Source organism: Rhinolophus sinicus, linkage group LG03 (genome assembly GCF_036562045.2).
Source record: "Rhinolophus sinicus isolate RSC01 linkage group LG03, ASM3656204v1, whole genome shotgun sequence".
Lineage (NCBI taxonomy): Eukaryota > Metazoa > Chordata > Mammalia > Chiroptera > Rhinolophidae > Rhinolophus > Rhinolophus sinicus.
The window spans coordinates 198,602,993-198,626,802 of record NC_133753.1 but is presented as its reverse complement, the minus strand read 5'-3'; the positions used below and the strand labels follow the sequence as shown (position 1 = coordinate 198,626,802).

At 58.2% G+C, this 23,810-nt stretch overlaps 1 protein-coding gene and 1 long non-coding RNA gene across 5 annotated transcripts; one reads left to right on the top strand and one right to left on the bottom strand.

The window, feature by feature from the left end:
- Positions 1 to 247: 247 nt before the first annotated feature.
- IRX4 (iroquois homeobox 4) lies at positions 248 to 10,233 on the bottom strand. 4 transcript variants are annotated; one of them, XM_074329116.1, is made up of 6 exons: positions 9,209 to 10,233; positions 4,880 to 5,023; positions 4,175 to 4,426; positions 3,325 to 3,437; positions 2,123 to 2,451; positions 248 to 1,657 (listed from the first exon to the last, which is right to left on the bottom strand). In XM_074329116.1, exons 2-6 carry the CDS (start codon positions 4,922 to 4,924, stop codon positions 834 to 836), a joined length of 1,563 nt encoding a protein of 520 aa, XP_074185217.1. In that variant the 5' UTR covers positions 4,925 to 5,023; positions 9,209 to 10,233; the 3' UTR covers positions 248 to 833. The 4 variants fall into 4 exon arrangements, with proteins under 4 accessions (XP_074185217.1, XP_074185216.1, XP_074185215.1 ...); XM_074329115.1 differs by lacking the exon at positions 9,209 to 10,233 and adding an exon at positions 8,069 to 9,134; XM_074329114.1 differs by lacking the exon at positions 9,209 to 10,233 and adding an exon at positions 9,004 to 9,082.
- LOC141570744 (uncharacterized) lies at positions 8,687 to 13,419 on the top strand. Its single transcript, XR_012495207.1, has 3 exons — positions 8,687 to 8,800; positions 10,349 to 10,571; positions 10,861 to 13,419. It is a non-coding gene; the product is annotated as an uncharacterized LOC141570744 (long non-coding RNA).
- Positions 13,420 to 23,810: the final 10,391 nt, after the last annotated feature.

The following is a 23,810-nucleotide window of genomic DNA, read 5'->3' as shown; positions in this document are numbered from 1 at the left end:
AATGCTGGAGCTTGGTAGTGGGGAGAGTTTTAAAGTTGTGGTTCTCTCGTCCAGCTCCATTGCGGAATGTAACAGAATCCTAAAAGTTTGTTTTGACTGTTTTTTAAAAATGGCTTCACCAAACCATGTCTTGAGCCCTGCAAGCGACTTCCTGGGGACCCTGGGTCAGCACCGCCCCCACTCCTCCCGGGGCCTCCGCACCTTTCCTCCCCCGAGTTCTCCAGCCCCTACCTTGGAAATGTGTTCATTTTGCAATGCAAACACCATCACTCGGTTTTATTGATTTTGTTATATGAGCCTCGGAAGCAGGCAATTATTGGTGTGAACATACATTTAAAAAACATAATTTTATCGAGTTAAGAGTGTGCAATCGTGTGGATTCGGTGGAAGTGTGTGGGTGAGGGTTATATGCTGAGGATGACATCAGAAGGTCAACAGGCTGAGGGGTCCTCGGAAGGAACACGGGCGGGCACGCCTCACATCCAGGAGACAGTGACACAAACAAAGCCTGGGACCCAAAGGTCTTCTCCATGTAAACTTTTGGACGTAAACTTTACGCTTCAGAGCGGCTGCTTTCTGCTCTGGGAGCAGCCCGATCTCGCCGTTCCCCGAGTTTGGAAATGGCCAGGGTGGCCGGCGGACCTGATGAGACAGATCCGGGGCTCACCCGTGGTCCCCGAAGGCCGAGTTCAGGTCCTCCCTCCAAGGTGGGTGGGCGGCCTGAGCTTTGCTGCTCTCTCGCCTAGCTTTGGAAACTTGGTAGAGAAAGTCTTCTACGTGGGAGCCTGCAGCCTGAGCACTGGCTCTGTCCTGGGCCCAGGGGTCTTGCCGAGCTACGCGCAGAAGGGCTTCCCACCGGCCTTGGGCACCGCCAGCAGCTCCTTGGCGGCGCCAGTGGCCGGGGCGTCGTGGGACGCGGCAGGCGGGAAGGTGCGCGCCAGGGGTGATGTCAGCAGGTTGGCGCCCGCCCCCAGCGAGCGTCCTAGCGGCCCTGGGTCCAGCAGGGCGCCCTTGGCAGTAGCCCAGGCCTGGTTCAAAGTGCTGTGCCTGAGGATGGGGTCATGGAAGACTCCGTCCACCCAGTTTCTGAGACTGGTTACCGGGGAGTCCTGGTGCCTGTCCAGGGTACCGGTGGAAGCCGGGGCCACAGGTGAGGACGAGGCGGGCGCCAATGAGACAGCAGCAGGGGCAGCGGGGCCTTGGCGCTTGAGCATGCATGACGGAAACTCAGTCTGGCTCAGGTTGGTGACGGCGGCTGCGGTGGCCGTGTGCGCCAGGGACCAGATGCGCGGCTTGACCTCGAGGCCCGCTGTTGCCCCAGCCTGCGCAAAGCCCAGCTTGGCCTCGCAGGCCTGCGGCCCACCTCCGGAGCTCGGCTGCTGCTCCGGCCCCGCTGCCACGCTCCGGAGGCAGCTCCGGGCCCTCTCCAGGTCCTGGTCCAGGGTGGCCCCGCCACCAGCGGCCAGGGGCATCCGGAGGGCACCTGAGGCCTCTTTTCCAGGGGCACTGGGGCCGTCCGTGGCAGCAGGGCGCTCCAGGCCACCGTCCAGGGACTGGAAGGGAGGCTTCAGCTCACACTCCGGGGGCTCGGCCTCCAGCGGGTCGAAGTCCTCCAAGTCGCTGAGCTCTAGATCTTTCTCCTCTTTGCCAACCGCCTCTGCCCAGGAGAGACAGCGTGGCCAGTGGAGGGAGAGGATGGCAGGTTAAGCAGGCCCCCATCTCCTTGTGCTTCCTACCTCTGTGCCCATGGTTATGGGGCCTGGCGCTGGGGCTAGGAAGAGCACCCACGCTTCTTTGTGCCTCGCATCTCCCCACACTGGCAACACTTGCGCGTGGGTTTCAGCCTCAAGTCAAAGGGGGTGGGGTGTCTATGTTTTAAACGTGATGTTGGATTTCTTCAGACATGCTCCTACCTCACCACCACAGGCCCCACCACACACACACACACACACACACACACACACACACACACACACTCACACACACAGCTTCCTTTGGGTCAGCTCACCCTCCCACTGCCCAGGCCCCCAAAGGTTTAATGCCTTTAGCAGCACCCCAGAATCCACAGAGAAGGCACAGGGAGGAGTGGCCTCCCGCCCCAGCATCACCAGCCTCTACCCACCTTCATTCTTGGTGCTCTTGACGGGCTCCTCCCGGATGTCCTCTTCGCCCCCCTCGTCCTCCTCACCCTCCCCATAGGGACGCTTCTCATCTGCGCACTTGTTCCTGGGCGGCCACGTCATCTTGTTCTCCTTCTTGAGGCGCCGGCGCGCGTTGGCGAACCAGGTGGAGACCTGCGTGAGGGTCATCTTGGTGATGATGGCCAGCATGATCTTCTCGCCCTTCGTGGGGTACGGGTTCTTGCGGTGCTCTTGCAGCCAGGCCTTGAGCGTGCTGGTGGTCTCGCGCGTGGCGTTCTTCCGCCGCGTGCCGCTGTCCATGGTGCTGTACCTGGAGACAGGCGGGCCAATGGGGCGCTGGTCAGGGAGCCCCCGGCAGTCGCGAGGTGCTCCTGACCAAGGCCCACGCAGGTTCTCGGTCCCCGTGGTGGGGGTGTGTTTATGGTGGTAAGGCCTGGGTCGGACCCAGGCCATCCAGCGCTGCTGCCCGCGGGGACTGCAGGTTTTGGCCCGAGGGTGAAGATATTTATATTTAATTAAACTCACACGGAGCCTGGGCTCTTGGGGAGCCAGAGAGGTCAAGGGTGGGGAGCCGGCACAGGGCCTGGCCAGGTGTCTGTCACTCTACACAGACAGACACATCTTCCAGTGCCTTCACAGGGCTTCTCTCCTACCCTTTTGATTCCGGAAACCGGAAAAGCATGTCACAGAGTTGGGAACCAGATGATGTAACGCCCACGGGCAGTGCTGGTCATTAGCGCCAATGGGGAGAAAACGCCCAGAGGGCGGACGTCGGCTTTCTGCGGTTAAACACGTAGTTGTTGCTCCGGGAAGCCGCGGACTGCTGTGTGCGAGTGGGCGAGGACTCCCCGCTCCGGTTCCCGCCGTGAGGGCAGTGGGCTGGGGCCGGCAGGGACGCACCACACCGGCTACACTTCTTGGGGTGGGGAGGCATCCGAGGCTTGGGAATCAAGATGTGACGCCCCCAAACCACAGCATAGCAAGGGGTCCAGACCTCGTGGGGGACTCGGAACACATCTAATGCCGGCCTCAGGGGCTTGTCAGGTGTTGGCTGAAACCGAGGCCTGGTCAGCGCTGCCAGACCCCGGGAGAGGAATGCCCTCCGTCTTGCCGCCCAACCGTTCGTGGGGACATGGGGCTGGTTGGGGTAGATGGCTGCCAGGAGCCCAGGTGGGTCCCTCACCTGTCGTAGGCGTACTGGCCCAGCGCCGGCTCGTACGGGTAGTAGGCGGCGGCGGCGGCGGGCGCGAGGCCCGCATGCGCAGATCCCGCGGCGTCCTTGGAGTCGAAGCTGTTCTGTGGCAGACCAGGCACCCAGGGTCGCGCCTCCCGGGACGCCACCCAGCTCGAGCCCCTCCCCTAGGCCTCTGGCTGCTTCAGCTTCGCCCGGGTCCCCAGACTGTCCCTAGTGCCCAGGCAGCGAAGGGGCATCAAGACGGGGGGTGTCGGGGGAACAGGGAATTGTTGCAGGGGACAGGAGAGAGGAGGGTGTAACTGGAGGAAGGGGTGGGGTGGGGGCTAAGGGACACCAGAAAGAGGAGGGTGAGGGAGGGACGGGAAACGGGGGCTGGGAGAGGGGGGAAGAGAAACGGGAGGAGCCGGGGGGCTGGGAGAGGGGCGAAGGAGGGAGGGGGAGCGAGGGCTGGGTCGCGGAGGCTGGGAGGGGAGGAAGAGGAAGGCGCGGAGTGACTGGGAGGGCGCGGGGCGGGGAGGCGCGGGGCGGGGGAGGGGAGAGCGCGCTGCCGCAGAACCAGAGATCTGATCACAACTTAACAGCCATCCCAGAACAATAATACGTTAAATACGGCGGCCCATCCGCTGGGAGGCGGGGTGGGGGAGGGGCTGGTGGTATTTCCAGGGACCAGGCTAGGAGGTGCAAAATTTAAGGAAGCTTCTCCCACCCCCAAACAGTTCGAGGTTCAGGGGCCTCACGCCCCTGCCTCCGGAGTTTGGGAAGTTGAGGTTGGCGAAGAGAGGGGTGGGGAGGGTGGGGTGTGGCAGGGAGGGTTAGAGCTACACCCCTCCCCCCTTACCAGCGAGTAGAAGGCGGAGGCCTCGGAGCCGTAGGTCACGTAGTTGCCGTAGCTCTGCGAGCCCCCGTAGGGGCCCCCATAAACGCCCAGGGCGGCGGCCGAGTTGAGCTCGTGGCGCGCGGTGGCCAGCAGCCGGCTCTCGTAGACCGGGCAGTAGACCGGCGCCTGAGCCGAGGCGGCAGGCCCAGAGTCAGCCAGCGTGCGGCCCCCTGATTCGCAGCACGTGCTCAGGGAGTTGGTGGTCATCAGGAACTGGGGAGAGAAGGCCGCGAGGAAGGGCGGGCCACCCAGGCGCAAGGCTGGGGCCCTGGGCCACCTTCCGCTCCGCGCCACCCAGGAGGCCCTGCCCCACGTCTTTGGGGGCCTACCGTAATCCGCCAGCATGCGCGCCCTGGCCCCCTCCAGCCACTGGGGGGCCCGCCCGTCCTGGCCAGGAGTGTTCACACCCTCCTCAGGGGGTTTCCAAGGCCTTGCAAGCCGCCCTGTGCTAATTGTCTCCCGGGAGCCCAAGATCCCCTGAGGCGCATCCTCAGAGCCCTGCGTGGAGGTTCAACTACGCGGGAACTGGGAGCCCCGCGTCGGTGTCTGGCCACCCCGGCCCTTCCCGGGGCGTGTGGCACAGGGCCTGCTTGACGGCAAACGACATCAGATTGGCAGACAGCCCAGCCCGCTCGGCAGCGTGTCCAGCCCCGGGGGCCTCCTTACCTGGGGTGCCGAGGAGTAGGGGTATCCAAACTGTGGGTAGGACATGGCGAGCGCGGCCCGCGGCCGGTGGGCTGGCCCGCGGGGTCCTGTGCGCGGGGGCCGGGGTGGCTCGGCCACTGCTGCGGGGCCGCCGGCTCCTAGGCACTGGGGGAAGCGAAGCAGGAGGGCGAGTTAATTCATCCACACGCTCTGCAAACTTTTCTAACCAGGTAGGAAAGTGAGCCGCGGCGGCTGCCGCGACCCTTTTAGCTTCGCAATCCGGAGCCTCAAGGGGGCTCTGGGACCGACCGGCCTCGCAGCGGCGACACAAATACATATTTTGCAAAAAAGGAAAAAAAAACCAGTCTCGCGAACCCGTCAAGTGAGATGTGCGCGGCTTTAAGCTGCCGAGGCTCTGACGTCAGCTCCTGCCGCAGCTCGGCCTGGCCGCAGACGCGCGGGTCCCTCGGCCGCGGCCCCGCCGGGCGGGGCGCGGAGGGGCCACCGCGCTTTAACAAATGAATTTCATCCGAGGAGTCAAGATCGCCTCGACGCACGGCGTTTCTCCTTAGTCACCGAGGACGGGAGGCACTTTTAATTAGAAATTAATTAATGAGCAGCTGCTCCTTCCCGCCTCACTGTAACCATTAGTCTCAATTACAAATGAGACGTATGAGGGACACACGACTGAGTCTTCATGAAGATGTAATCAACAGTTAAAATTAGCCCCGCGCGGGCGCGGGCGGCCAGCCGACCTCCGCTCTCTGCGCCCCTTCAGGTGGGAGGAAGGCGGCTCCGCCGGCGGGACCCGCGGAGGCGGCGGCAGCAGCGTGGGCCCGACCATTGTCTAACCCCGCGCCGCAGCACCTCCCACCAGTCCGAACCCTCCTCCGGAATGTAGTTCCAGAGGCAGATGCAGCTACGCCATGTCCGCATCTGGAGGCCAAAACGCCCTCAGGTGTGTGGGGCCTGGGCCTCCCCGGAGCGCTCCACTCAGGGGCTCGGTGGCCCGAGCGCTGCGGGGCCTGCCACTCTCGGCCAGCGAATCTCGGGGGACGCCCCCGCCCTCCGTCCCCCCCCACGCCGTGGGTTCCCGCTCGGCGCCTGACCCTCTCTTTCCTCCCCCGCCCCTCCCGTGGCCGCACTCCCTCAGCCTCCCCAGCCCCTCGCGGCTAAACCAGGGACTGCCTGACGCCCCTGAGCGCTCCGAGGAACAGGTTTCTCCTCTCAGCTTTGGGGCCCCTCCAGCTGTGCTCGCTCCTTCCGGGTACCTTCGGGGCTAGGCTACAAGGAGGGGGCGCTGGGCGTCAGGCAGAGGCGCCCTTCCCAGCCAATTTTGCACAGCCCCTTGACGGAGGCGCAGGGAGAGGTCTGGGGAGGGGGCCATGTGCCCACCCAGGACTCCACGGCCAGTTCTGGATCTGGGACCTTGCCCTAGTGCAAAGCAGAAGCCAGCGCGCAGGCGCCAAGGGGGCGCCTGGGCCACCCTGAACTCGCTCCCGGCCTTGTGCGCCGCGACCCTAGGGGGTCGGGCTCGCCCCAGCTGCTCTCCGCCGGCTCGGCCTCGAAGCCGGCCAGGAGGGAGCCACGCGCGGCGGCGCTGTGCAGACTTGCTGGGATAGATTCCTGGGTTCAGACCTGTGAAGCGCCCCAGGGTCACCCTCTAATTAATGATGACGTTCTCACCCTCTCCCCAGCTGCAAGCCTGCCTCCCAGAAACGAAATCTGCCCGTTCTGACAGCTCGGTTGAAGGTGATTGATGACTATCTGGAGACCACAGTACGCATCATATAATATCTGCTGCGTAATTGCTTTAATTTACAGATGAAAATAGGAGTTCTCCGATCGCGTTGGACCGCAGCCGGCCACGTCCGAGCTGCTTGCAAAGGAAAAACATCAGAAATAATGAATAGCCGCTCCATGCAAATTATTCAGACAGTTTAGCGTCTGTAGCCAGGAGAGATATATAAAGAACACGAGTCAAATGACATTAATAATTGTTTTTGAATTCTGTATTGATTTCGTGGCAGCCGTGTTTATTTCTTTCTCACCTGAATTGCTAATATCACCTTCCTGTAAATAATAAGAAACTAGCCACCGGGGCTTCTCGGCAGGAAGGACTCCCTCACTCTCTCTCTCTCTGCCTCCTCCGCGACTCCCCGCCCCCGCCGCCCCTCCTCCCAACTCCTTCCCATTTTCTGGCTTCTGCTGAGGCTTTTGCTGAACGTCCTCCTACTTTCCATTATTTATTGTTTACAAACAACTCGCTCTCTCCTGGTAATGTGGCCGGTTGGCGAGAGGGGCAGCAGCCGAGGGGGCTGAGGGCTCAGGGAGCACGAGTCCCGATGCAAGGACGGCATTTAGCGCCGGGCCATCCTGAGTGCTCAGCTGGCGGGGGAGGAAGCCACCACCCGATCCCAGCGGCCCGTGCTGGGGGACTCCGGCTGGCAGCTGTCATCACGCTCAGGCTTGACAGCCACCGTTCCTTCCCCGAGACTCGGCCACAGCTTGCCGGAAACGGCGCCTCTGAGCACGAGACCATTTGTCTTCTGAGCTACGTGCCCCCCTCCCCCCCAGCCAGCGGGCACAGCCTCCATGGGGGTTTCTGGGGGAGGGATTTCGGGGACGCCTTTGACCATCACTGTACTGTTCTGTTTTCCTTTCCAGCCTGAGTGTGTAAATACACGCTCCCTGCCCCACCGGCCTGCTGGGTTTTCTCCCGCGACCCTCTCTCCCTGATCCTGAAATCCAGTTCACCTACTCCACTTTCCCAGGCCTCTGAACATCATCCTCCGCTTCCTGCCCGGGCCAGGCCAGCTGCACAGGGACCTGGCCCCCCACCCTGTTTGGGGACGCTCGGGGCGCCTGAGGAGCCCTGCGACCTTGTAGCGGCTCCCCCAGGCCCTGTGAGCCAATCCTGGATACAGGGTCAGTGCTGTCGGTCTCCAGACCAGCGCACACCCCGACCTCCCGCTGACCACCTGCCCCAAATCAGGTACTTTCTGAGCCATCTTTGTCCCATAGATAATCCCGGAGTAACTATCGAGTGTCCTTCACTGAAAGGCCAAGTCTTGGGCTGAGGCACCGGGTTTCCTCCAAGTGCAATGGAACAGGAGCTTCAGCCTCCGGGTAAGGTCAGCTAAATGCACCTGCATAGACGCTGGAGTGCTCAGCCCATGTCCCTGGAGGGAACCCCGGTTCTAAATATACCTGAGAGGAGGACCCATCGGAAACCCGCAGTCCCCCACGGACAGGGCAGCAGCAGGGCTTGAACGAGGTGTCCCCACTGGCCTGCTGAGTTCGAGAAGAGCCGAGGGTGAGGGGGCCTGAGGGACGGGTGAGGTCCAAATGCTAGAGGCCTGCGGGTCGCTCTTCCTGCCACGGGATATTGCGGGCCGTCGGAACCTTGGAGGGCCTTTAGGGAGATAGGCGGCGCCCTGACCTTCTCCTGCTCCGGGTGGGACTTCGCTCCTGCCACAGCGGAGCCCGGCACTGCCAGTTCCGGGAATCTTCCCCGAGGCCACGCCAGTCATCCCGCACATGGAGCAGAGGGGGCGGTGGGGGGATTCCCCCAGCCCAGCCGACTTGACCCCAGGCAGAGGGCGGAGGCGGGAGTGCGCGGCACCCGGCAGGGGCCTCCTTTTCTGAGGCGTAGGGCTGAGCGCTTCAGGGGCCTGTGCCCGCCCACTGCTCGCGGACACCCTGTCGGGGTGAGGGGCTAGGAGGCGTTTTGGATGTCGGTGGCGCCGCACTCGCGAACCCTGTCGTTGGCAGGTCACTTCTCAGCCTGTTCTCTGGGATCTCCCGCGACGCCAGTGGGGCGAGCTGCAGGCGCACGCTTTGAATCCTCCTCCCCGAAACGCCCTGCGTACCGGCTGACTCCCTCCGGCTCTTTTGCTGCGTCCCCGCCGCGCGCTCACAGGGCGCCACGGAGCCGGGAAGGTGCGCAGTCCGGGTGTCCCCGCGCAGACCCTGTTGGCCCGGGTTGGACCCCGCGCCCCGCGCTGTACCCCCGCACCCCTTTTCCGAAACTTGCAGCAAACACGGCGGCCTCCAGAGACCCTCCACCCACAAGCAGCAAACTTTGTGCCCTCCAGCGAAGGAGCGATCCTCGCAAAGTTTGTGCGGCCGAGCCCACTCCCTACCTGCGCTGGGGACGCGCCCGCCCGCGCCGCTCGGGCGCCGGGCCCGCCGGGAGCAGCGCGCAGCCCGGGACGCACCGGGGAGACGCCACCGTCGCCGTCACCCGCGCCCCTCGGCGGCCGCGCGCCGCCTCCGCCTCCCCGTTAGGGGGGAGGGGTCTCGGAGCCCCGGGGCGGGGGCGGGCGCGGGCGCGGGGACCTCGCCTACCTGCGGTGGCGCTGGGCCACTACCGGCCGCCCGCCAGGCTCTGCGCGGCCGATCGGTGCGCGCGCTCCGGCGGGGAACAGGCGACAACTAATGGAGACATTTCCAGGCGGAGCACCTGGCGAGCCGAGCGCGCCGGCGTCCCCAGGCGCCGCGGTCGTCAGCCGAGCCCACACCGGCGTGACGTGGGCGAGCGAGCGCTCTGCTCCCACCCGGCCGCCCATTAACGCTTTCCCCCGCGGGCGCCGCGCACTTGCCAACTTTCCCCTCCGCCTGGCCTGCGCGCAGGGTACACCGGGGGTAGGAGCAGGGATGAGGGGCGCCCTGAGGAGGGAATGGCAGGGTCTCGGGGCTCAGAGAACACACTGAGCAGACAGCAGCTGGGCCAGCTGTACTACTCCAGGGGTCTCGGGCTCCTCAGGGCCCTCTCCGTGTTCCGGTAGTCCGGCCTCGGGCCTCCTGGCCTGGAGGAGCCCTGCCCTCAGACAGCTTCGCTCCTTCTCAGCCCCAGTTCCCAGAGTCCCCCTTTGAAGGTGGTATCCCTGCCCTGGAGGACAGATTGAGGGCTCTGCTGGCCGGCTCCTCCCAAGAGGCTGGGCGTCCTGGCTCTCAGGCGCTACCCGTTCTTCCCTACCCCCGCCCCAATCAACCCTTTCGCACTAAGGGAGCCCAGCTTCTCTTCTGGTATCCACACTGGCCTCCACCCACTGGGTTCTTGGGGCAGCAGGCCCGGCAGATCAGGAAATCGTTGGTGTGTTCACACTAACAGAAACTGCTGGGGGCCAGGTGGCCACACAGGACTGGGCGCCTGGCGTGGTGGATTCCAGGACTGCCCAGAACCTGGTCCGGCTGGACTCTGGCCTGGGAACACACCTCCACACCGACAGCCTGTGGCTTCTGCAGCCTGCGGCTAGGCTGGAAGGGAGGGCAGTGTCCTGGGTCCCAGGACCAATCCTCCCTGACCCTGATGCAGCCAGCTCTGAACCCATCACCCTGGTCTCCCCCATCTCCCCCCACCTCTGACTTCAAAGAACCGTGAGCTTTCTCCTTATGATTTGTGGTCGTGCAATGACATCTGAGGCTTGTTGTCATGGATAATGTCTGAAAAAGTTATTTGCTGTTTCCCCCCTTTTTTCCTCAAAGCTCTCTGCAGTCCCTGGAAAGGCGGTGCATGCCCGCTTGCGTCACCAACACCAGGCTGGCATGGTGTTGGCCTCCAGGCCTCGCCCACCCCTCGGGTTTTTCCATGGAACAGAGCCAGGGAGGAAGAGAGCCAGCCGCCCAGGCTTGCAGCCCCTGCGCTGAGCCCAGAGCTTCCTGGGGCTTCTTGGGGAAGGACAGAAGTTTGGTCTCTGGAAACACAAAGGTGGGCTCTCTCTGGGCTACAGACCTACAGGTATCCATCCAGAGGCATAGCCCACGGGACAACTCCCTGGGCTGACAGAAGGGATTCTGGGAGGGGGTGTCCTCAGGGAGCGGGGGCCCTCATTTGATTCCTCCTGGAAGGAGGTAGAAGAAAGGCCCCTCAGCACCTGGGGTGGGACGGCCTGGTCCTGCTCCCCCCTTCCTCCATCCCCCACCCTTTCAGGCCAAGCAGCCTGCTCCTGGCAGGGCCCTGGGGCCAACATGGACAAGCTTGTCCCTCCTTCCTGCAGAGTTCACCTGCGACTTAGATTCTTGTCATAGCTGAAGATACAAGCAAGGCAGTTTGTGCTTCCAACCTTGATTGGGAGATAAACTAACTGCACCTTCACTCAGGCCTCTGGACAACCGCAAACCGCTGAGAAGCACGGAGGCTGAGAAAGGCCCAGGGCAGCGGGCAGCCAGAAGGGCTCCCTGTCCTCCAGGATGTCCGTGACAGGGCAACAGCAGGTGTCCTTGGGGCTCCCCCGCCCTCTCCCAGGAAGGAGGCCTATCCTTTACCAACACCCCCAAGGCTGGTCCTCAACATCCTGGCATGGAGACGCTGCCAGGCCTGCTCTTGTCCCGGACCCCTGGCCAGGTGACTGGAAGCCCTTCTGCCTCTCTGCCCTTGACTCCTGGGGCAGGGGACTGCCCCAGCCCTCCTGCCATGTTGCCAGACCTTCCTAGGCTGCCGCGCTGAGGAAATGACGGAAATACCCCAGGTCTTGGCCAGGGGGCCTGGCAGGGGAAGTCCCTCTTTGGCATCAGAGTGAGTGATTAAAGCAAAAAGACAGCCTGTAGCTGCGGCCACCTCCAGAGGAGAGCAGTTGTCTGGGGCAGACCCTGTGCTGTGGCAAGGCCCACAGTGCCCCACCCCCTTCGCCGTGCCCCCACCTCTGGTCACACTTGCTCCCTGATGGATCCATCTTCTCTCAGTCCCTCTTTTGTTTTTCCTGCTGGCAGAGCTGCTGAGTGCAATCTGAAAAAACGTCCCTGCGCCCCAGGGCTTGGCCAGGCTGCCGCAGCCTCCCCCGGCCTGGATGCTGCTGCAACATGCAGAGGCCTCTGGTGGTTGCAGCTGCTGTGCTGGCCCGACTGGGCCGACTCTGACACTGCCCCGTGCCCGCCACAGCCGAGCACCCACAGCCACATTGTCCCCCACCCTGGGACTCAGGATGGGCAACAGGGTCTTCCCCAGGTCAAGGAGGAGGCCGAAGGGACTGGTCCCGAGTGCAGACAGCTTCAGGACCACTGGCACTGCTGTCCCAAAGATGCCCTTGTCCTTGGAAGGGTCCCTTGGCCTGACTGAGCAGCGGAGCAGTGTTTCGCAGCCCAGATCCAAGGGTCATGGAGTGCAAACCAGCACCTTTCCCCAAGCTCCTGGCTTTTGGGTGGTCCCCAGCCTCTCAACGCAGCTGGCCCTTGGGCTGCAGGGCCGTCTTTCTCCCTTCCCTTCCCGTCCCCTTTCTTAGTGCAGTGCCAAACACGGAATTGGGGAAAGCAGAGTGTCTGAGTTGTTTCTTTTTCAAAGCAGTGGGTCAGAGGACGACCTTGAGTGGCCTGGGCAGGGAGCCCCGTGCCTTGGGTCTCATTTTTCTTTTCTGCTGCTCCGTCCTGGTGAGGTTGGAAGGAGGCTGAGCCAGCAAACATCAGGAAGTTTTTTCTTTCTCCTTAGTTCAGGAATATGGGGTCGTGTCTATGCGTATGAAGTTGAAATGCACCAGCGGGTTTTAGGGAGGTTTCTGTCACTGGAAGTGAAGGGTTGTTAATTCAGGCAATGTCTGTAGTCTGTTTGTTTAAACTTGCAATGTTCACCCAGCACAGACTCGGTTCACAAAAGCCCCTCTAGGAAAGCATCTGAACGAGAGAGATGGAGTTACCGTAAATTGTCGAGAACGGTGACAGTACGTAGCACTGCCCTGCAGTGTGAATATCGTTCTGGGTTCCCTGACATCTTTTTAGAAAGGCCAGTCTTTACAGGGATAGCAGGGTAACCGTGTATCCTGACCTCATGAGTCAGTGCTCGTGTGAGGGCTCTTAACAAAGGGTACACAGCCCACACAGCAGCGGCCGTCAAACCAGCACGCGGCAGCTGTCCTGCCTGGAAATGGCACAGAGAAAGAATGTGTTCACACCATGAAAAGAAGCCCAGGTGTCCTGCCCACTGACCGTTCTCACTGACCATGCTTTTCTCTTGTGCTTGTGTGCAAAACACACTTGCCCAAGTGGAAGGCGGCAAGATACCAAATGGCATTTGCACAGGTCAGTAAGTAAATGAGACTGGGGGCAGGAGTGGCACACAGGGGAGGTCAGCCGTCTGTTTGGACCCCGCCTGCCCACTGGGCACCTGCTGTCAGGCTGAGCGGCCCCGGGCGACTTGGCGTGATGACCGGTCGGGTTCCCGGAAGTCTGTGGTCAACTTGGCTCAGTGACGCCCCCAGACAAAGCACATGAAGTTGGGGAGCATTGAACGCTGGCTGCTTAGCATTTCATCCTCTGTAGCCGAGGAAGGCGTGGACCCGGCCTCGCATTTAGCTGTCCTCTGCACCCTGGTGTGTCCCCTGGAAGGGTGACTCAGGAAGGCCATCCAAAGCAGTCCTGGAAATGAAGAGCATTGCTCTACTCCGGGCGTCTGGGGAAGGTCACAGCTCCACGGTAAACCTTAGAGTCGCAGGTGGCACTCGGCAGTGACCAGCTTAACGCTCCGGCTGTTAATTACTGTTCAGTAAATCACATAGGAACCGCTGGGACTCAGCTGATCTTTCTTTACATATATAAAAACACGATTTCAGAGTATTTTTGAAATTCAATTAATTGAAGGCCGTAGATAAAAGGAACACATTCTTAATGGCTTTAAAATTGCCCTGCAGCAGGACGGGGGCTCAGAGCCAACTTCAAAGTGTGACAGAAATCCTTACTGTTTTACTTTAAAAGTATCCAGATCAGTGACTCAGTCAAAATTACATCTACATTTAGCAACCTTTTCGTTTTCTGTTTGAAAATGACAGAAAGAGACGCTCTCACTGCCTGGGATACAGCAGCTCCTGGAAAGGAACCGTGGTCCCTACACACATCAGAGTGGCCTCGACGCTGTGCTTGGGACCTGGCTCGGGTGGGCACAGGACTCCGAGCAGCGGGTGACATCCTTTCTCATGGAGGGGGGGTAGGCATGTCCTGGGGCTGCGTGACACTCATCCAACAGATGGCTTAAACCACGGCGAGTTATTGTTGGGGACCAGGGTGCGGGTCCCTCTGCAGCCCTGGTGACAGCCTGCTCCGGGCCTCTCTCCAGCTTCTGGTGGTCGCTGCCATCATTGGCGTCCCTTGTGGGCACACCACCTTGATCTCTGCCCCCACCATCATGCAGCCGCCTCCTGTGTGTGTATCGCTCTCTGTGTCCACAAGTCATGTTGGATTAGGGACCCTAACGACCTCATCTTAAGTGATTACATCTGCAATAACCCCATTTACAAAGAAGAGTTTCAACACGTGAATCTTGGGGGGGACACAATTCAACCCATCACAAAGGGGTGCCCTGAAAGGCCACCTCTCAGCCTCATTTATCTCTTTGACGGACTGTCCCTTCTCCCATACCTCATCATTGCCTGCTGTGGCAGAAGCAAATCACACACTTGGCTCAGTTGTATTGGCCTGCTTCCTGCCGGGACGTTTTGGGGTTCCAACCACCCCACTTTGGTTCTCATTCTGTCCCTCCCAGTCCGAGCTGGCAGCGTTTTTGCTGCAACACCTTTCTCAAGCACTCTGGGGCTTCCTGTAGGTTTCACGTGGTTCACTCGTTGGACAAGATTCTGTCCAGATCGTCCCTCTCACTCTTGGCCCCTGATGAGAGGGCCCTTGGTGACTGTCCTGTGACTGCATCTTTCTGAGGTTTCAGCACAAGTTTGCACAGCCACGCTGGCCACGCTGGGCTCTTTCTGGTCTTGATTTATATAGATGTGTCTTGTCTCCAGCCTGCTCTGTTTCGATGGTCTCTGGTCAGGGAATTGTGGTGACTTGGTGACATGCTTGTGGCAGTCAGTGCTGCTGGCCAGCGCTGGGGGCCCATTCTGGCTGCACACAGGGCAGACTGCACTTTCCTGCCACCTGGGAGTCACGTGTGACCCTGTGACTGTCTTTGGCCAATGAGATGTGAGCAGAAGGTCCTGCGTCACTGCCATCCAGAAGCCTTCAGATCCGGTGAGCACTCCACCCTGTCCCGGGTCAGAGCGTGGAGGCTCCCTGACTGCCCACCTGGGGGACAGGCCATGACAGCAGGAACCAACTGCTGTTCTGAGCCGCTGGGATGGGGTTCTGTGTCACAGCGACACGACCTGTCCTTTCTGGCAGATACAGCGATTCTTTTGCAAGTCTGATTAATAACATTATGATGTAAGTGAATATTATTATTATGTGATTATACAATAATTGTAAGTTACATAATTATAAATGATAACTGTGTATTATTATTATGTAATTACATGTTATCATAAGAATTGCAATACAGAAAAAGCAACCAGACGGAAACACTATTCTAAAGGGAAAGCAGTAAAACCAGTAGAGGCTGGAAGCAACACCACGTGCCATATCGGGAGCACACAGGTGTTTTCAGGAAACTTTCTTAACTTAGAAGTGGCATCTCCACTTGTGAACAGTTCTAGCCCCTGGTGGCCCTGTGCCAGGAGGCAGGGCTGTGGCCCTGGGGGCCTCTCCAGGGGCTGCTCGAGCGGCCACGCCATGTGGCGCTTGGTCTGGGGTGTCCGAGAATGGCAGGGCTTGGGGAGACAAACCTGCTGGCACACTGACTGCCACTTGCGAGGACAGCAGGGCCGCGGCGGGAGAGGACGGTTCTGACAGCTCTGAAGAGCTTATAGAAAACTAATGATGGAACTTAGCATTTTCAACCACAGTCCAAATGCACAGAGAGCCAGAGAGATTCTAGTGGGGTCCTGGAAAACTGAAATCTTATTTCTATTTAATATTATAATATTAATGCAAATAATAGCTTAAAGAATCCCTATTGTGTATTTTATCTAACATTCGATAATTCAATAATTAATTTTAATATTAATGTTAAATAATACTTAATGGTATCTATTTGTCTATTGTCTAACCAAAGTATTTTATTTTGATACAGTCAAATGTATCATTTTCCCTTTATTTATTTACTTACTTATTTTTGTTTTATAGTTGTGTCCCTCATTCTTCTTCTATTTTTCTAATTTTAATCTTCACATTCAGGCCTTTGATCCATGTGGAGTTTATGTGTTTTTATTAGTGGTGTGAGGCAGAGATCGGTAGTTTTTCTCTGTAGCAGTGACCACGTTCCCTCGTATCACTCATTAAAAATATTTTCACTACATCGATCTGAAACTCATTTTTATGTTCTTTGCATAAAACTCTTTAATAGTGAAAGCCCGTGGTAGAAAACGGTAGCCTCAGCGGCGTGAGTGTTCGTCGTGTCACTTGTCAGCAGCCTTACCAAAGGTTCCACACTGTGTACTGACTTCCGTGACAGGTGTGATGAGATTCAGCCCAGGAGGCCATGTGAGTGACTGATGGGCGATGCGATTGGGTTGGAGGCAGAGGGGCTCTCAGAGGCTCACAGCCCTCCAGCGTCCAGCGGGGGGCAGACCTGCTCGTCGCCCACGAGCCCCCATGGTCCCCTTGTTTCAGTGACACACTTCCTCTCCACGCTTAGAGCTGTAGCCCAGTGAGCAGTCACCTTTCAGCCTCCCTTCCTGCTAAGCGTGGGCCACAGACACAGTTCCTGCCGTGCATGTGGCTTCCCTGTGACTGACTCAGCAGGAAACTGCGTGCCCTGCACTTCCGGTCTTCCCCTCCCTGCTGGCTGGGAGGTGGCAGTCCTTAGAGCGGCCGTCCTGCTGCACTGACTCTTGCCTTTGGCCTCTGACTTGAGAGAGGAGGAACTTGTGTCTTGTTTAAGCGGTTTCACGTTTGTACCCAGTGAATGATGGGCTGGACATGAGGCAGCAGGGTGGGGGCTGAGGAAGGGGTGCTCAGCATGGCGCCTGGACGACACCAGAGCTGGTTAGTGTGGGAAGGGAAGCGTCCCTGCTCTGTGGTGGAGGTGCCACTGCAAAATGGGCTTCAAGGGAGAGGGAGACGGTTTGCACCAGCGCGTGGCCAAGGGCCCCGGGTCACTGGGAGCGCTCGGGTATGGTTTGTGAGCATTTTTCTTTCTTTCTTTTTCCTTATTAAATTTATTGGGGTGACAATCGTCAGTAAAATTACATATGTTTCAAATGTACAATTCTATAATACATCATCTATATATTGCATTGTATGCTCACCACCCAAAGTCCTCCTTCCATCACTGAGCATTTTTCACTATGATATATTGTGCATGTTGATTTTCTATGCAGTGAATTTACATAGAAAAGTGGTGGCGGGGACTCTGCTTGGGGAAAGAATAAAAAGTGTGTACAGTCGGCCCAATAGAGAAAATTATTAGATTTTCTCAAGCAGATTTCTGTTGTATTTTCTTTAACATCTGATAAAATGAGTTTCAACGGGAATAACGTCAGACCTTCAGAAGCAGGGCTCCCTATTGCCCACCCTGTCTCCCTCAGCCCTGGTTTCAAGGTGGCTGCTCCACCGCCTGCAGCACGAGCGTCGGTACTGAGAACAGTCTGCTCTGGAAAGAGGGTCTTCACAGGCCCCCCGAGGCTGGCAGGAGCTCCTGACCACCTGCTTACTGAGCGCAACCTCAGAGTGTGCAGACTGTCCGTCCCATGATGTGTGGCAGCCACATCTCCAGGATTTGTTCAGCCTTCACCATGCGTGAGATGGGCCTCCGTGCATGTGGCGTCGTCTTCAGAAAGTACTCCTGAACCTGCATGAGGCTGAGGGCTGGGGCACCTTGTGCGGTCCACCATCACAGGAAGGTCAGCTTCCAGCTGGCCGCGTCCTCGGCCTGCGCTCAGGGCTGGCAGCGTGTCCCATCCTCACGTACAGGCACAGCTCAGAGCCACGCTGTCAACTTCCCAGGTAGGACTTTCTTGCTCCCTGGTCAACAAGCTGCCCGCTATCTCGTCTGCAGGACATCCCATTATCAGGACATTGCTAGAAACGAAGTCACTGAGATTGTGCTTTCCAGGCTACCTGAAATCCTGGGACAAGGTGCAGGTTCTCTGAACTTTGGAAGCCCCGATCCAGGGCCTGGGTGCCCAGAACTTCAGGCTCAAAACCTGGCTGGCTTCCCGCTTGCACCCGTGGCTGTGTCATGTGGGTGGGAGGTGACTTCTGTGTAGGCGTCCACAGTCCTGGTGGGCTCTGTGGACTTGTCGCCTGGTCTGAGACCCCCAGACCCTTCGTCCACCTCTCCTTCCCCATGGTAACACTGTGGTGCTTTCTTTGAAGAGGAGGGGTGGGTGGGGTGGTTGTCACTGTGGTCAGAGTGGAGACCCTTCAGGCACCAGCAGCCTCTGGCCTCTGGTTGGCAAAGGAGGGATCTCACTTTGGGTTCTCTGATCATCCCAACTTAGGTGAGGGGCCCCCACTACCTGGGGAAAAGGTTGCTGCTTTTCTCTTTAATGCTTGACAGTTTTTGTTTTTCTCAGCACCAGGAAGATAGGTTCAGGGTCATGAGCTCTGACAAACTTTCTAGGGCCTCAAGATTTCAAAGAGCTTTGAACTGGTAGTTTGGACACTTGGATTTTGCATGAATCTCTCTTTGCAGCTGCTGAGAGGCAGAGAAGTGCCTCATGGAGGAGAGGCAAGTGCCCACCTTATCCAAATGCCCCATCAGAGACAGCAGGTGAGCTGCCCGGGACAGTGTTCTCATTGGCAGCTCAGGCATTGAGTCTCTGTGTTCAACTCAATTTTGGCTTTGCGTGCTGTCCTGTGCATCCTGGTCACTTGGTTCAGTACCGTGGGTCCGGGAGGGCAAAGCAGGGGAAGCACTATTGTCACATACTGGAGCCCCATCTCCCTGCCCTCTCTGCTGGGTGTGGACCCTTGTGGCATGTGCTCAGTGGGAGATCTGCCTGTCCTCTGGCCTCACCTCACCTAACTGCTCCAGCCGCTTGTTTCCCAGCTGGGTGTGTGTCTCTGATTTGCTTGGGGTCTGATATTGCCGTTTGACAGCCTGCTTCCGTCCCCCACAACATGTGGGTCCGCTTTCCCTCGGCACAGACACACACCAAGGCTGCTGTGCTCCGGCTGCTCCTGCCCAACCAGCGTCGCCCACTCTGCCAGGCTGTGGCGGCCTGGACAATCCTGATACCGGCCTGCGGTTGTACTTTAGTGGGATGACACTCCTCATAGCCTCTTGGGGACGACAGGCTAAGGCCCAGGAAGCTTTGCGTCTGGGGCCAGCGGAGCCTCAGTGGGCTCAGAGGCTGGGAAGTGCATGGGACAGTCTGGGCAACGTCCCTGCTCCCTGAAGTCTGAAGACGGAACCAAGAGAGACCTGTTCCCATCTCAACAGGGCTCTAGGGACCCCACCACTGAGATGCAGGGGGCTGTCCTACAGCCTGCCCAGCACCCAAGACAGAGATTGAAGCCACTCAGAGTGGACGCAGCACATGTGGCACAGCTGGGGGGGGCATCATGGGGAGCAGTGGTACGTCGGGCTCGGGGACTGGTGGTGTCGGGCTCGGGGACTGGTGGTGTCGGGCTCGGGGACTGGTGGTGTCGGGCTCGGGGACTGGTGGTGTCGGGCTCGGGGACTGGTGGTGTCGGGCTCGGGGACTGGTGGTGTCGGGCTTGGGGACTGGTGGTGTCGGGCTCGGGGACTGGTGGTGTCGGGCTCGGGGACTGGTGGTGTCGGGCTTGGGGACTGGTGGTGTCGGGCCTTGGGGACTGGTGGTGTCGGGCTCGGGGACTGGTGGTGTCGGGCTCGGGGACTGGTGGTGTCGGGCTCGGGGATCAGTTGTGTGCAGGGCTCTCGCCTAGGTCTGTCACCTTGACATGTAAGCCAGCACAGATGTAAAGAACACACAGATGGAACCTCCACCTTTTAAAACAATTTCTCATGGAAACTTCCAAACATTTACAAAAATAGAGAGAACACCAGAACAGAGAGGACAAGCAGGTCCCCAGCAGCCGGTTCCCACACCTGACAACTTATGTGCAGTCCAGCCAGTTCCCTACCTGCTCTGAAGCAAATTCGAGGCATCGTGTCTGTAAATATTTCAGTACGTATCTCTGAGAGACAGGGATGCGTAAGAACGTTCCCAGGATAAATGTCAGGCCTACAAAGCCAACAATTCTTTGCTGGCCTTGGATACGCAGACAGTCTTTGCATTTCCTTGTTTTTGTCCAGTTGTTCTGACACTTGGAACTCGGTGGAGGTCACACGTTCTGCTCAGTGGACACCACACTTAGGTTCCTTCTGTCTTTAGGTCGCCCAGCTGTGTCCCATCCCTTTGTCTGCCATTTTGTCATTGTTGTTGGAGAAGACACTGTGTTTTTGTCCTGTAGGTTTTCCTGCGTTCCCATGATGCTCGGGTCCCATCATGGAATCAGTCAACGTGCTCCTTTGTCCCTGTATGTCGTGGACAGTGGCAGTTGATGTAGAAAACTGATCAGAGTTGGGCTCAGCTTGGGCAAGAGCACTGCATAGATGGTGAGCGTTTCCACAAGAGCTCAAGTCCCGAGGGGCTGTGCTTCTTTCTGTGATGTTGGTGACACTGGTGTCATCTGTGCACTGGGATTCTTCCACATGGAGCAACTTGCCCTGTCAACCGCTTGACAATTGCAGGAGAGACGTCAACGGGGAGCTGATGTCTCAGAATCTGAAAAGATGGAGAGCTGGGGATTTTGGAGTCAGTCTCGCCCGGATGTGAACCTGGTCCCTGTGCTGTGACCTGCTGCTCTTACTGTCCTCATTGGGACTTGAGGTGCCCTGTTTCTGATGCTGGGAGCCCCCTCAGTCCCCTCCAAGTCCCTTTGTCGTGGCCTCGGCAGTCTGTGTGGCTCTCTACTTCCTGGGCCAATAGATGTTTGGGCTTCAGTTGGACGTTTCCTGTCCGGTCCTGGGATTCGCCCTCTCTCCCCCGAGGCCCTTTTAGAGCAAATGGTATTTATAGGCCACAGGCTGGGCCCTGCACTAGCATTTAGCATGTGGGTGATGAGAGGCTGAAGGTCTGTCTGTACCTGGGGCCCAGCCAGTGCCCTGGGGTGTCCCCTCTGTTCCCCTGAGGTGTGGGGCCACTCGGTGGCCACAGCTGCCTTTCAGAACCTCGTCGCTTCCATAGCAAAGGGCACTCTGTTGTTTCTCATCCACATTTCATATTTTCCACATTATACTTATTCTCAAAATAATGCTCTGATCCATAAACGGAAGTACTACTTCATATTATGGGATAGCGTTTTGTGGTAGCTGTTGAGAAAACATGGTTTTCTTTCTCTAAGTGAGTTTTGTCGCCCTGTCTGAGAGGGGCAGGTTCTCACCAGCCCTGACAAGCGCAGTGCTGTTTTCACCGCAACAGCACGACGCAGCAGCCTGGACGTCGCCTCAAGGACAGCGGCGAGGCGGCACTTTGTACCAGTGGTTCACTGGCCGCCCCGAGGCGGTGGGGAAATGGAGGCCCACAGTGTAGACTGTCTGTGTGCTCTTGTCCCACCTGCAGGGGGAGGCTTTTGAAAAACGTGGACGTAAAACTCCTTTTGGTGTTTGAGCACAAACTCTCCCATCTATAAACCTGCCAGGAGGTGCTGCTGGGTCCCTGGGCGCTTTCCCCAGGGGGTCGGGGCTAATCAGAGCTGGCGCCTCTGCTAAGCCCTTCCTGCAGCCTTGGTTCTCAGGCTGCCATGCTTCCCAAATACCCCCACTCTTGACATTTCCCAGAGTGGAAACCCCACTCGCACTACACGATACCCTAATTTTTGTTACTATTTACCTCTCGTTTAATATGTCACCAGAATAACATTTCGATTCAAGAGGAAAATCGCGTGGTGTGGGCAGTTCTAACTCCTGGCCCCTGTGTGTGTGCAAATAACCCAGCAGCAGACTGTCCACAGCCGCCTGGGGTGAACCAACCTGGAAGATGCGGCTGAAAGACTCCTTTGTTGGCTTGTCGTTTCCTTCTTTTGCTTATTCCTTGAGTCTCTTCATTCTGAATTTGCAGCAAAGTTTCCTGGAACAATAGCTTTCTCATAAACGCAATTGATTTTCTGGTACTCAGAAATGTTTTTCATAAGCATCTCACTGGAAAAATATTCTTCAGTAGTGTCTGCCAGCAAATTGACACAGAAAAAGAATTGAGCTCGCTCGACCGCTTTTCCATGGTTTAATCCACGGCCCCAATTTGGGGATTTCAGGAAGATCCAGCCAGTGACAAGAATCCTGGTGTCTCGTCGAAAAGACTAATCAGAGCACATCATCAGCTGCAGTGCATCTAATCACAGTCCAGCCCAGTGCCAGGCACGGGGGACAAGGGACATCCCTGCCTGCCAAGACACAACTACTACCATCCCTTCCCAGACTCACCAAAGTCCACGACACGAGGCCCTGGGAACACTTGCTAAGACCGAGCTCAGGCCAGGGAGGCCAGCAGACTCTACGTGTGTCTGAATGGACATGGCCAGTCTGGAAGTGACCTGTGGAATAAGCAGCATCGCTGGCAGCCTGAGGATAAAACGTACAGAAAGGGGACCAAGTGTGAGCAGACAAGGGCCTGCCCTGCCTGAAGGTCCCATGTGGGTGGTGACAAGTCTCCTTTGAGTGAAGCCCGTTTGAGTCAAAACTTTCTGTTGCTGCAGCTGGAAGCATCTTAACTAGTGTCCTGTGACCAAGCCCATGACTTTGGTGGGTCAGTGTCTCCCCTTCACCAACCAAACCGTCCCACTTACACAGAGAAGACCTTCTGAGGGTCCTCGGGGCCAGTTTGATCGTCACCACGAAACTAAGAACAGGTGAACTAACTTCAATTGTAATGAAATAGGAACAGTTAAGGTTAGTTCTTAGACCAATTTTGTTTCTAGGTTTAGCTGATTGCCTTCTGGTCACCAGGTACGTAGGTTGGCAGACAGAGGAGGAGAGATTAAATGGTGAATAGTTGTGTATAAAGGAGGTGGCGGTAGGGGGGACAGAGCGAGGGCCTCGCAGTGCCAGCCCCTGAGCTGGCTGTGGCACTGGACCTTCTCCCGGGGACGAGCTGCATCGGAAATGACTGAGAGCACTTGGGAGCCAGCCAGGCAGAGGCGCACTCCCCACTGACGTGGGATGCAAGCGCCTTCGTGCTCCCCCTGAATGTCTGCTGTGGAGGACCGCGGAGGGGCCGTCATCCATCAGCCGCTGCTTCTCCCCAGCACAATCTTTGACAAGTGAGGACCAGTCGGGAGGCAAACCTGCCTGGTTCGCAGCCCTTCAGGGATCCCCACCCAGCGCCCGTGGTCCTGTCTTTCCCTGTGCACGTTTCTTTTCTCCAAAATGACAAAGGAGCCTAAAGCTCACGGTGGCACTCCCTCCGTGATTGTGGTCCTCTTGTTTGTGGAAACGGTCTTCAGAAGCTGGGGCCCAACTAGGTATGTAGGTTGGTACGTAGGCTGTAGGTTAGTTCTGTGATGACAGCAGTCACTGCTGAGTGCTTACTGTGTCCCCAGCACGCGCTCAGTGCTCGTGCATCTATTTTGGCACCTGTGTGCCTGGCCTCGTGTGCTCCCGGCCCACCTTTGAGGCTGGGCATCGCTAGGACAGGCAGCCTCATGGCGATGTCACCTGCCAGCCCCTGCCAGGGGCCGTCCCTCCCACTCTGCCCAGGACCCGCTCTGATGCCAGTGGGGCCGAAGTGAGGGGCTTGCGGGAGTCAGCTTGTCCCTCGCACTTGCACTTGGCAAAGTCAGAGCCACTGACAGATGGGGGAGGGGGGCAGTGGGGCCGGCTCTGCTTCTCCAGCCCCGAGAGGACAGTGTGAGGTCCCTGGCAGCCCCCTCACATCTGTCCTGGGAACGGGCTCAGTGTCGGCACTCGCATTGGCTTCTGTCCTTGTTTCCCAAGGCCCATTTGCAATACAGCCGTGTACACGTCCTCTTTGTCTCAGGCTCTGCTTTCCTTGGAGGGAGGGGCAGATCGCCTCTCATCTCATCCAGCCCTGGAAACAACTCTTTAGAGATATTTATTCAATTTGCTTGTGAGATAAGACATAGAAAAGTTAAATAACTTATGGCATCACTCAAACAGAACATAGATGTTGGGACTGGAACACAGCTTGGTGTTAAAGCTGGCGCCCTTTGT

Bases quoted from the DNA above. Each gene is read 5' to 3' on its own strand.
- IRX4 (XM_074329116.1), bottom strand. From the start codon at position 4,924: ATGTCCTACCCACAGTTTGGATACCCCTACTCCTCGGCACCCCAG. The intron at 2,452-3,324 runs GTGAGGGACCCA...GCCTGTCTCCAG, and splicing joins GGCCAGTACGCCTACGACAG to GTACAGCACCATGGACAGCG. The intron at 1,658-2,122 runs GTGGGTAGAGGC...TCTCCTGGGCAG, and splicing joins CAAGAGCACCAAGAATGAAG to AGGCGGTTGGCAAAGAGGAG.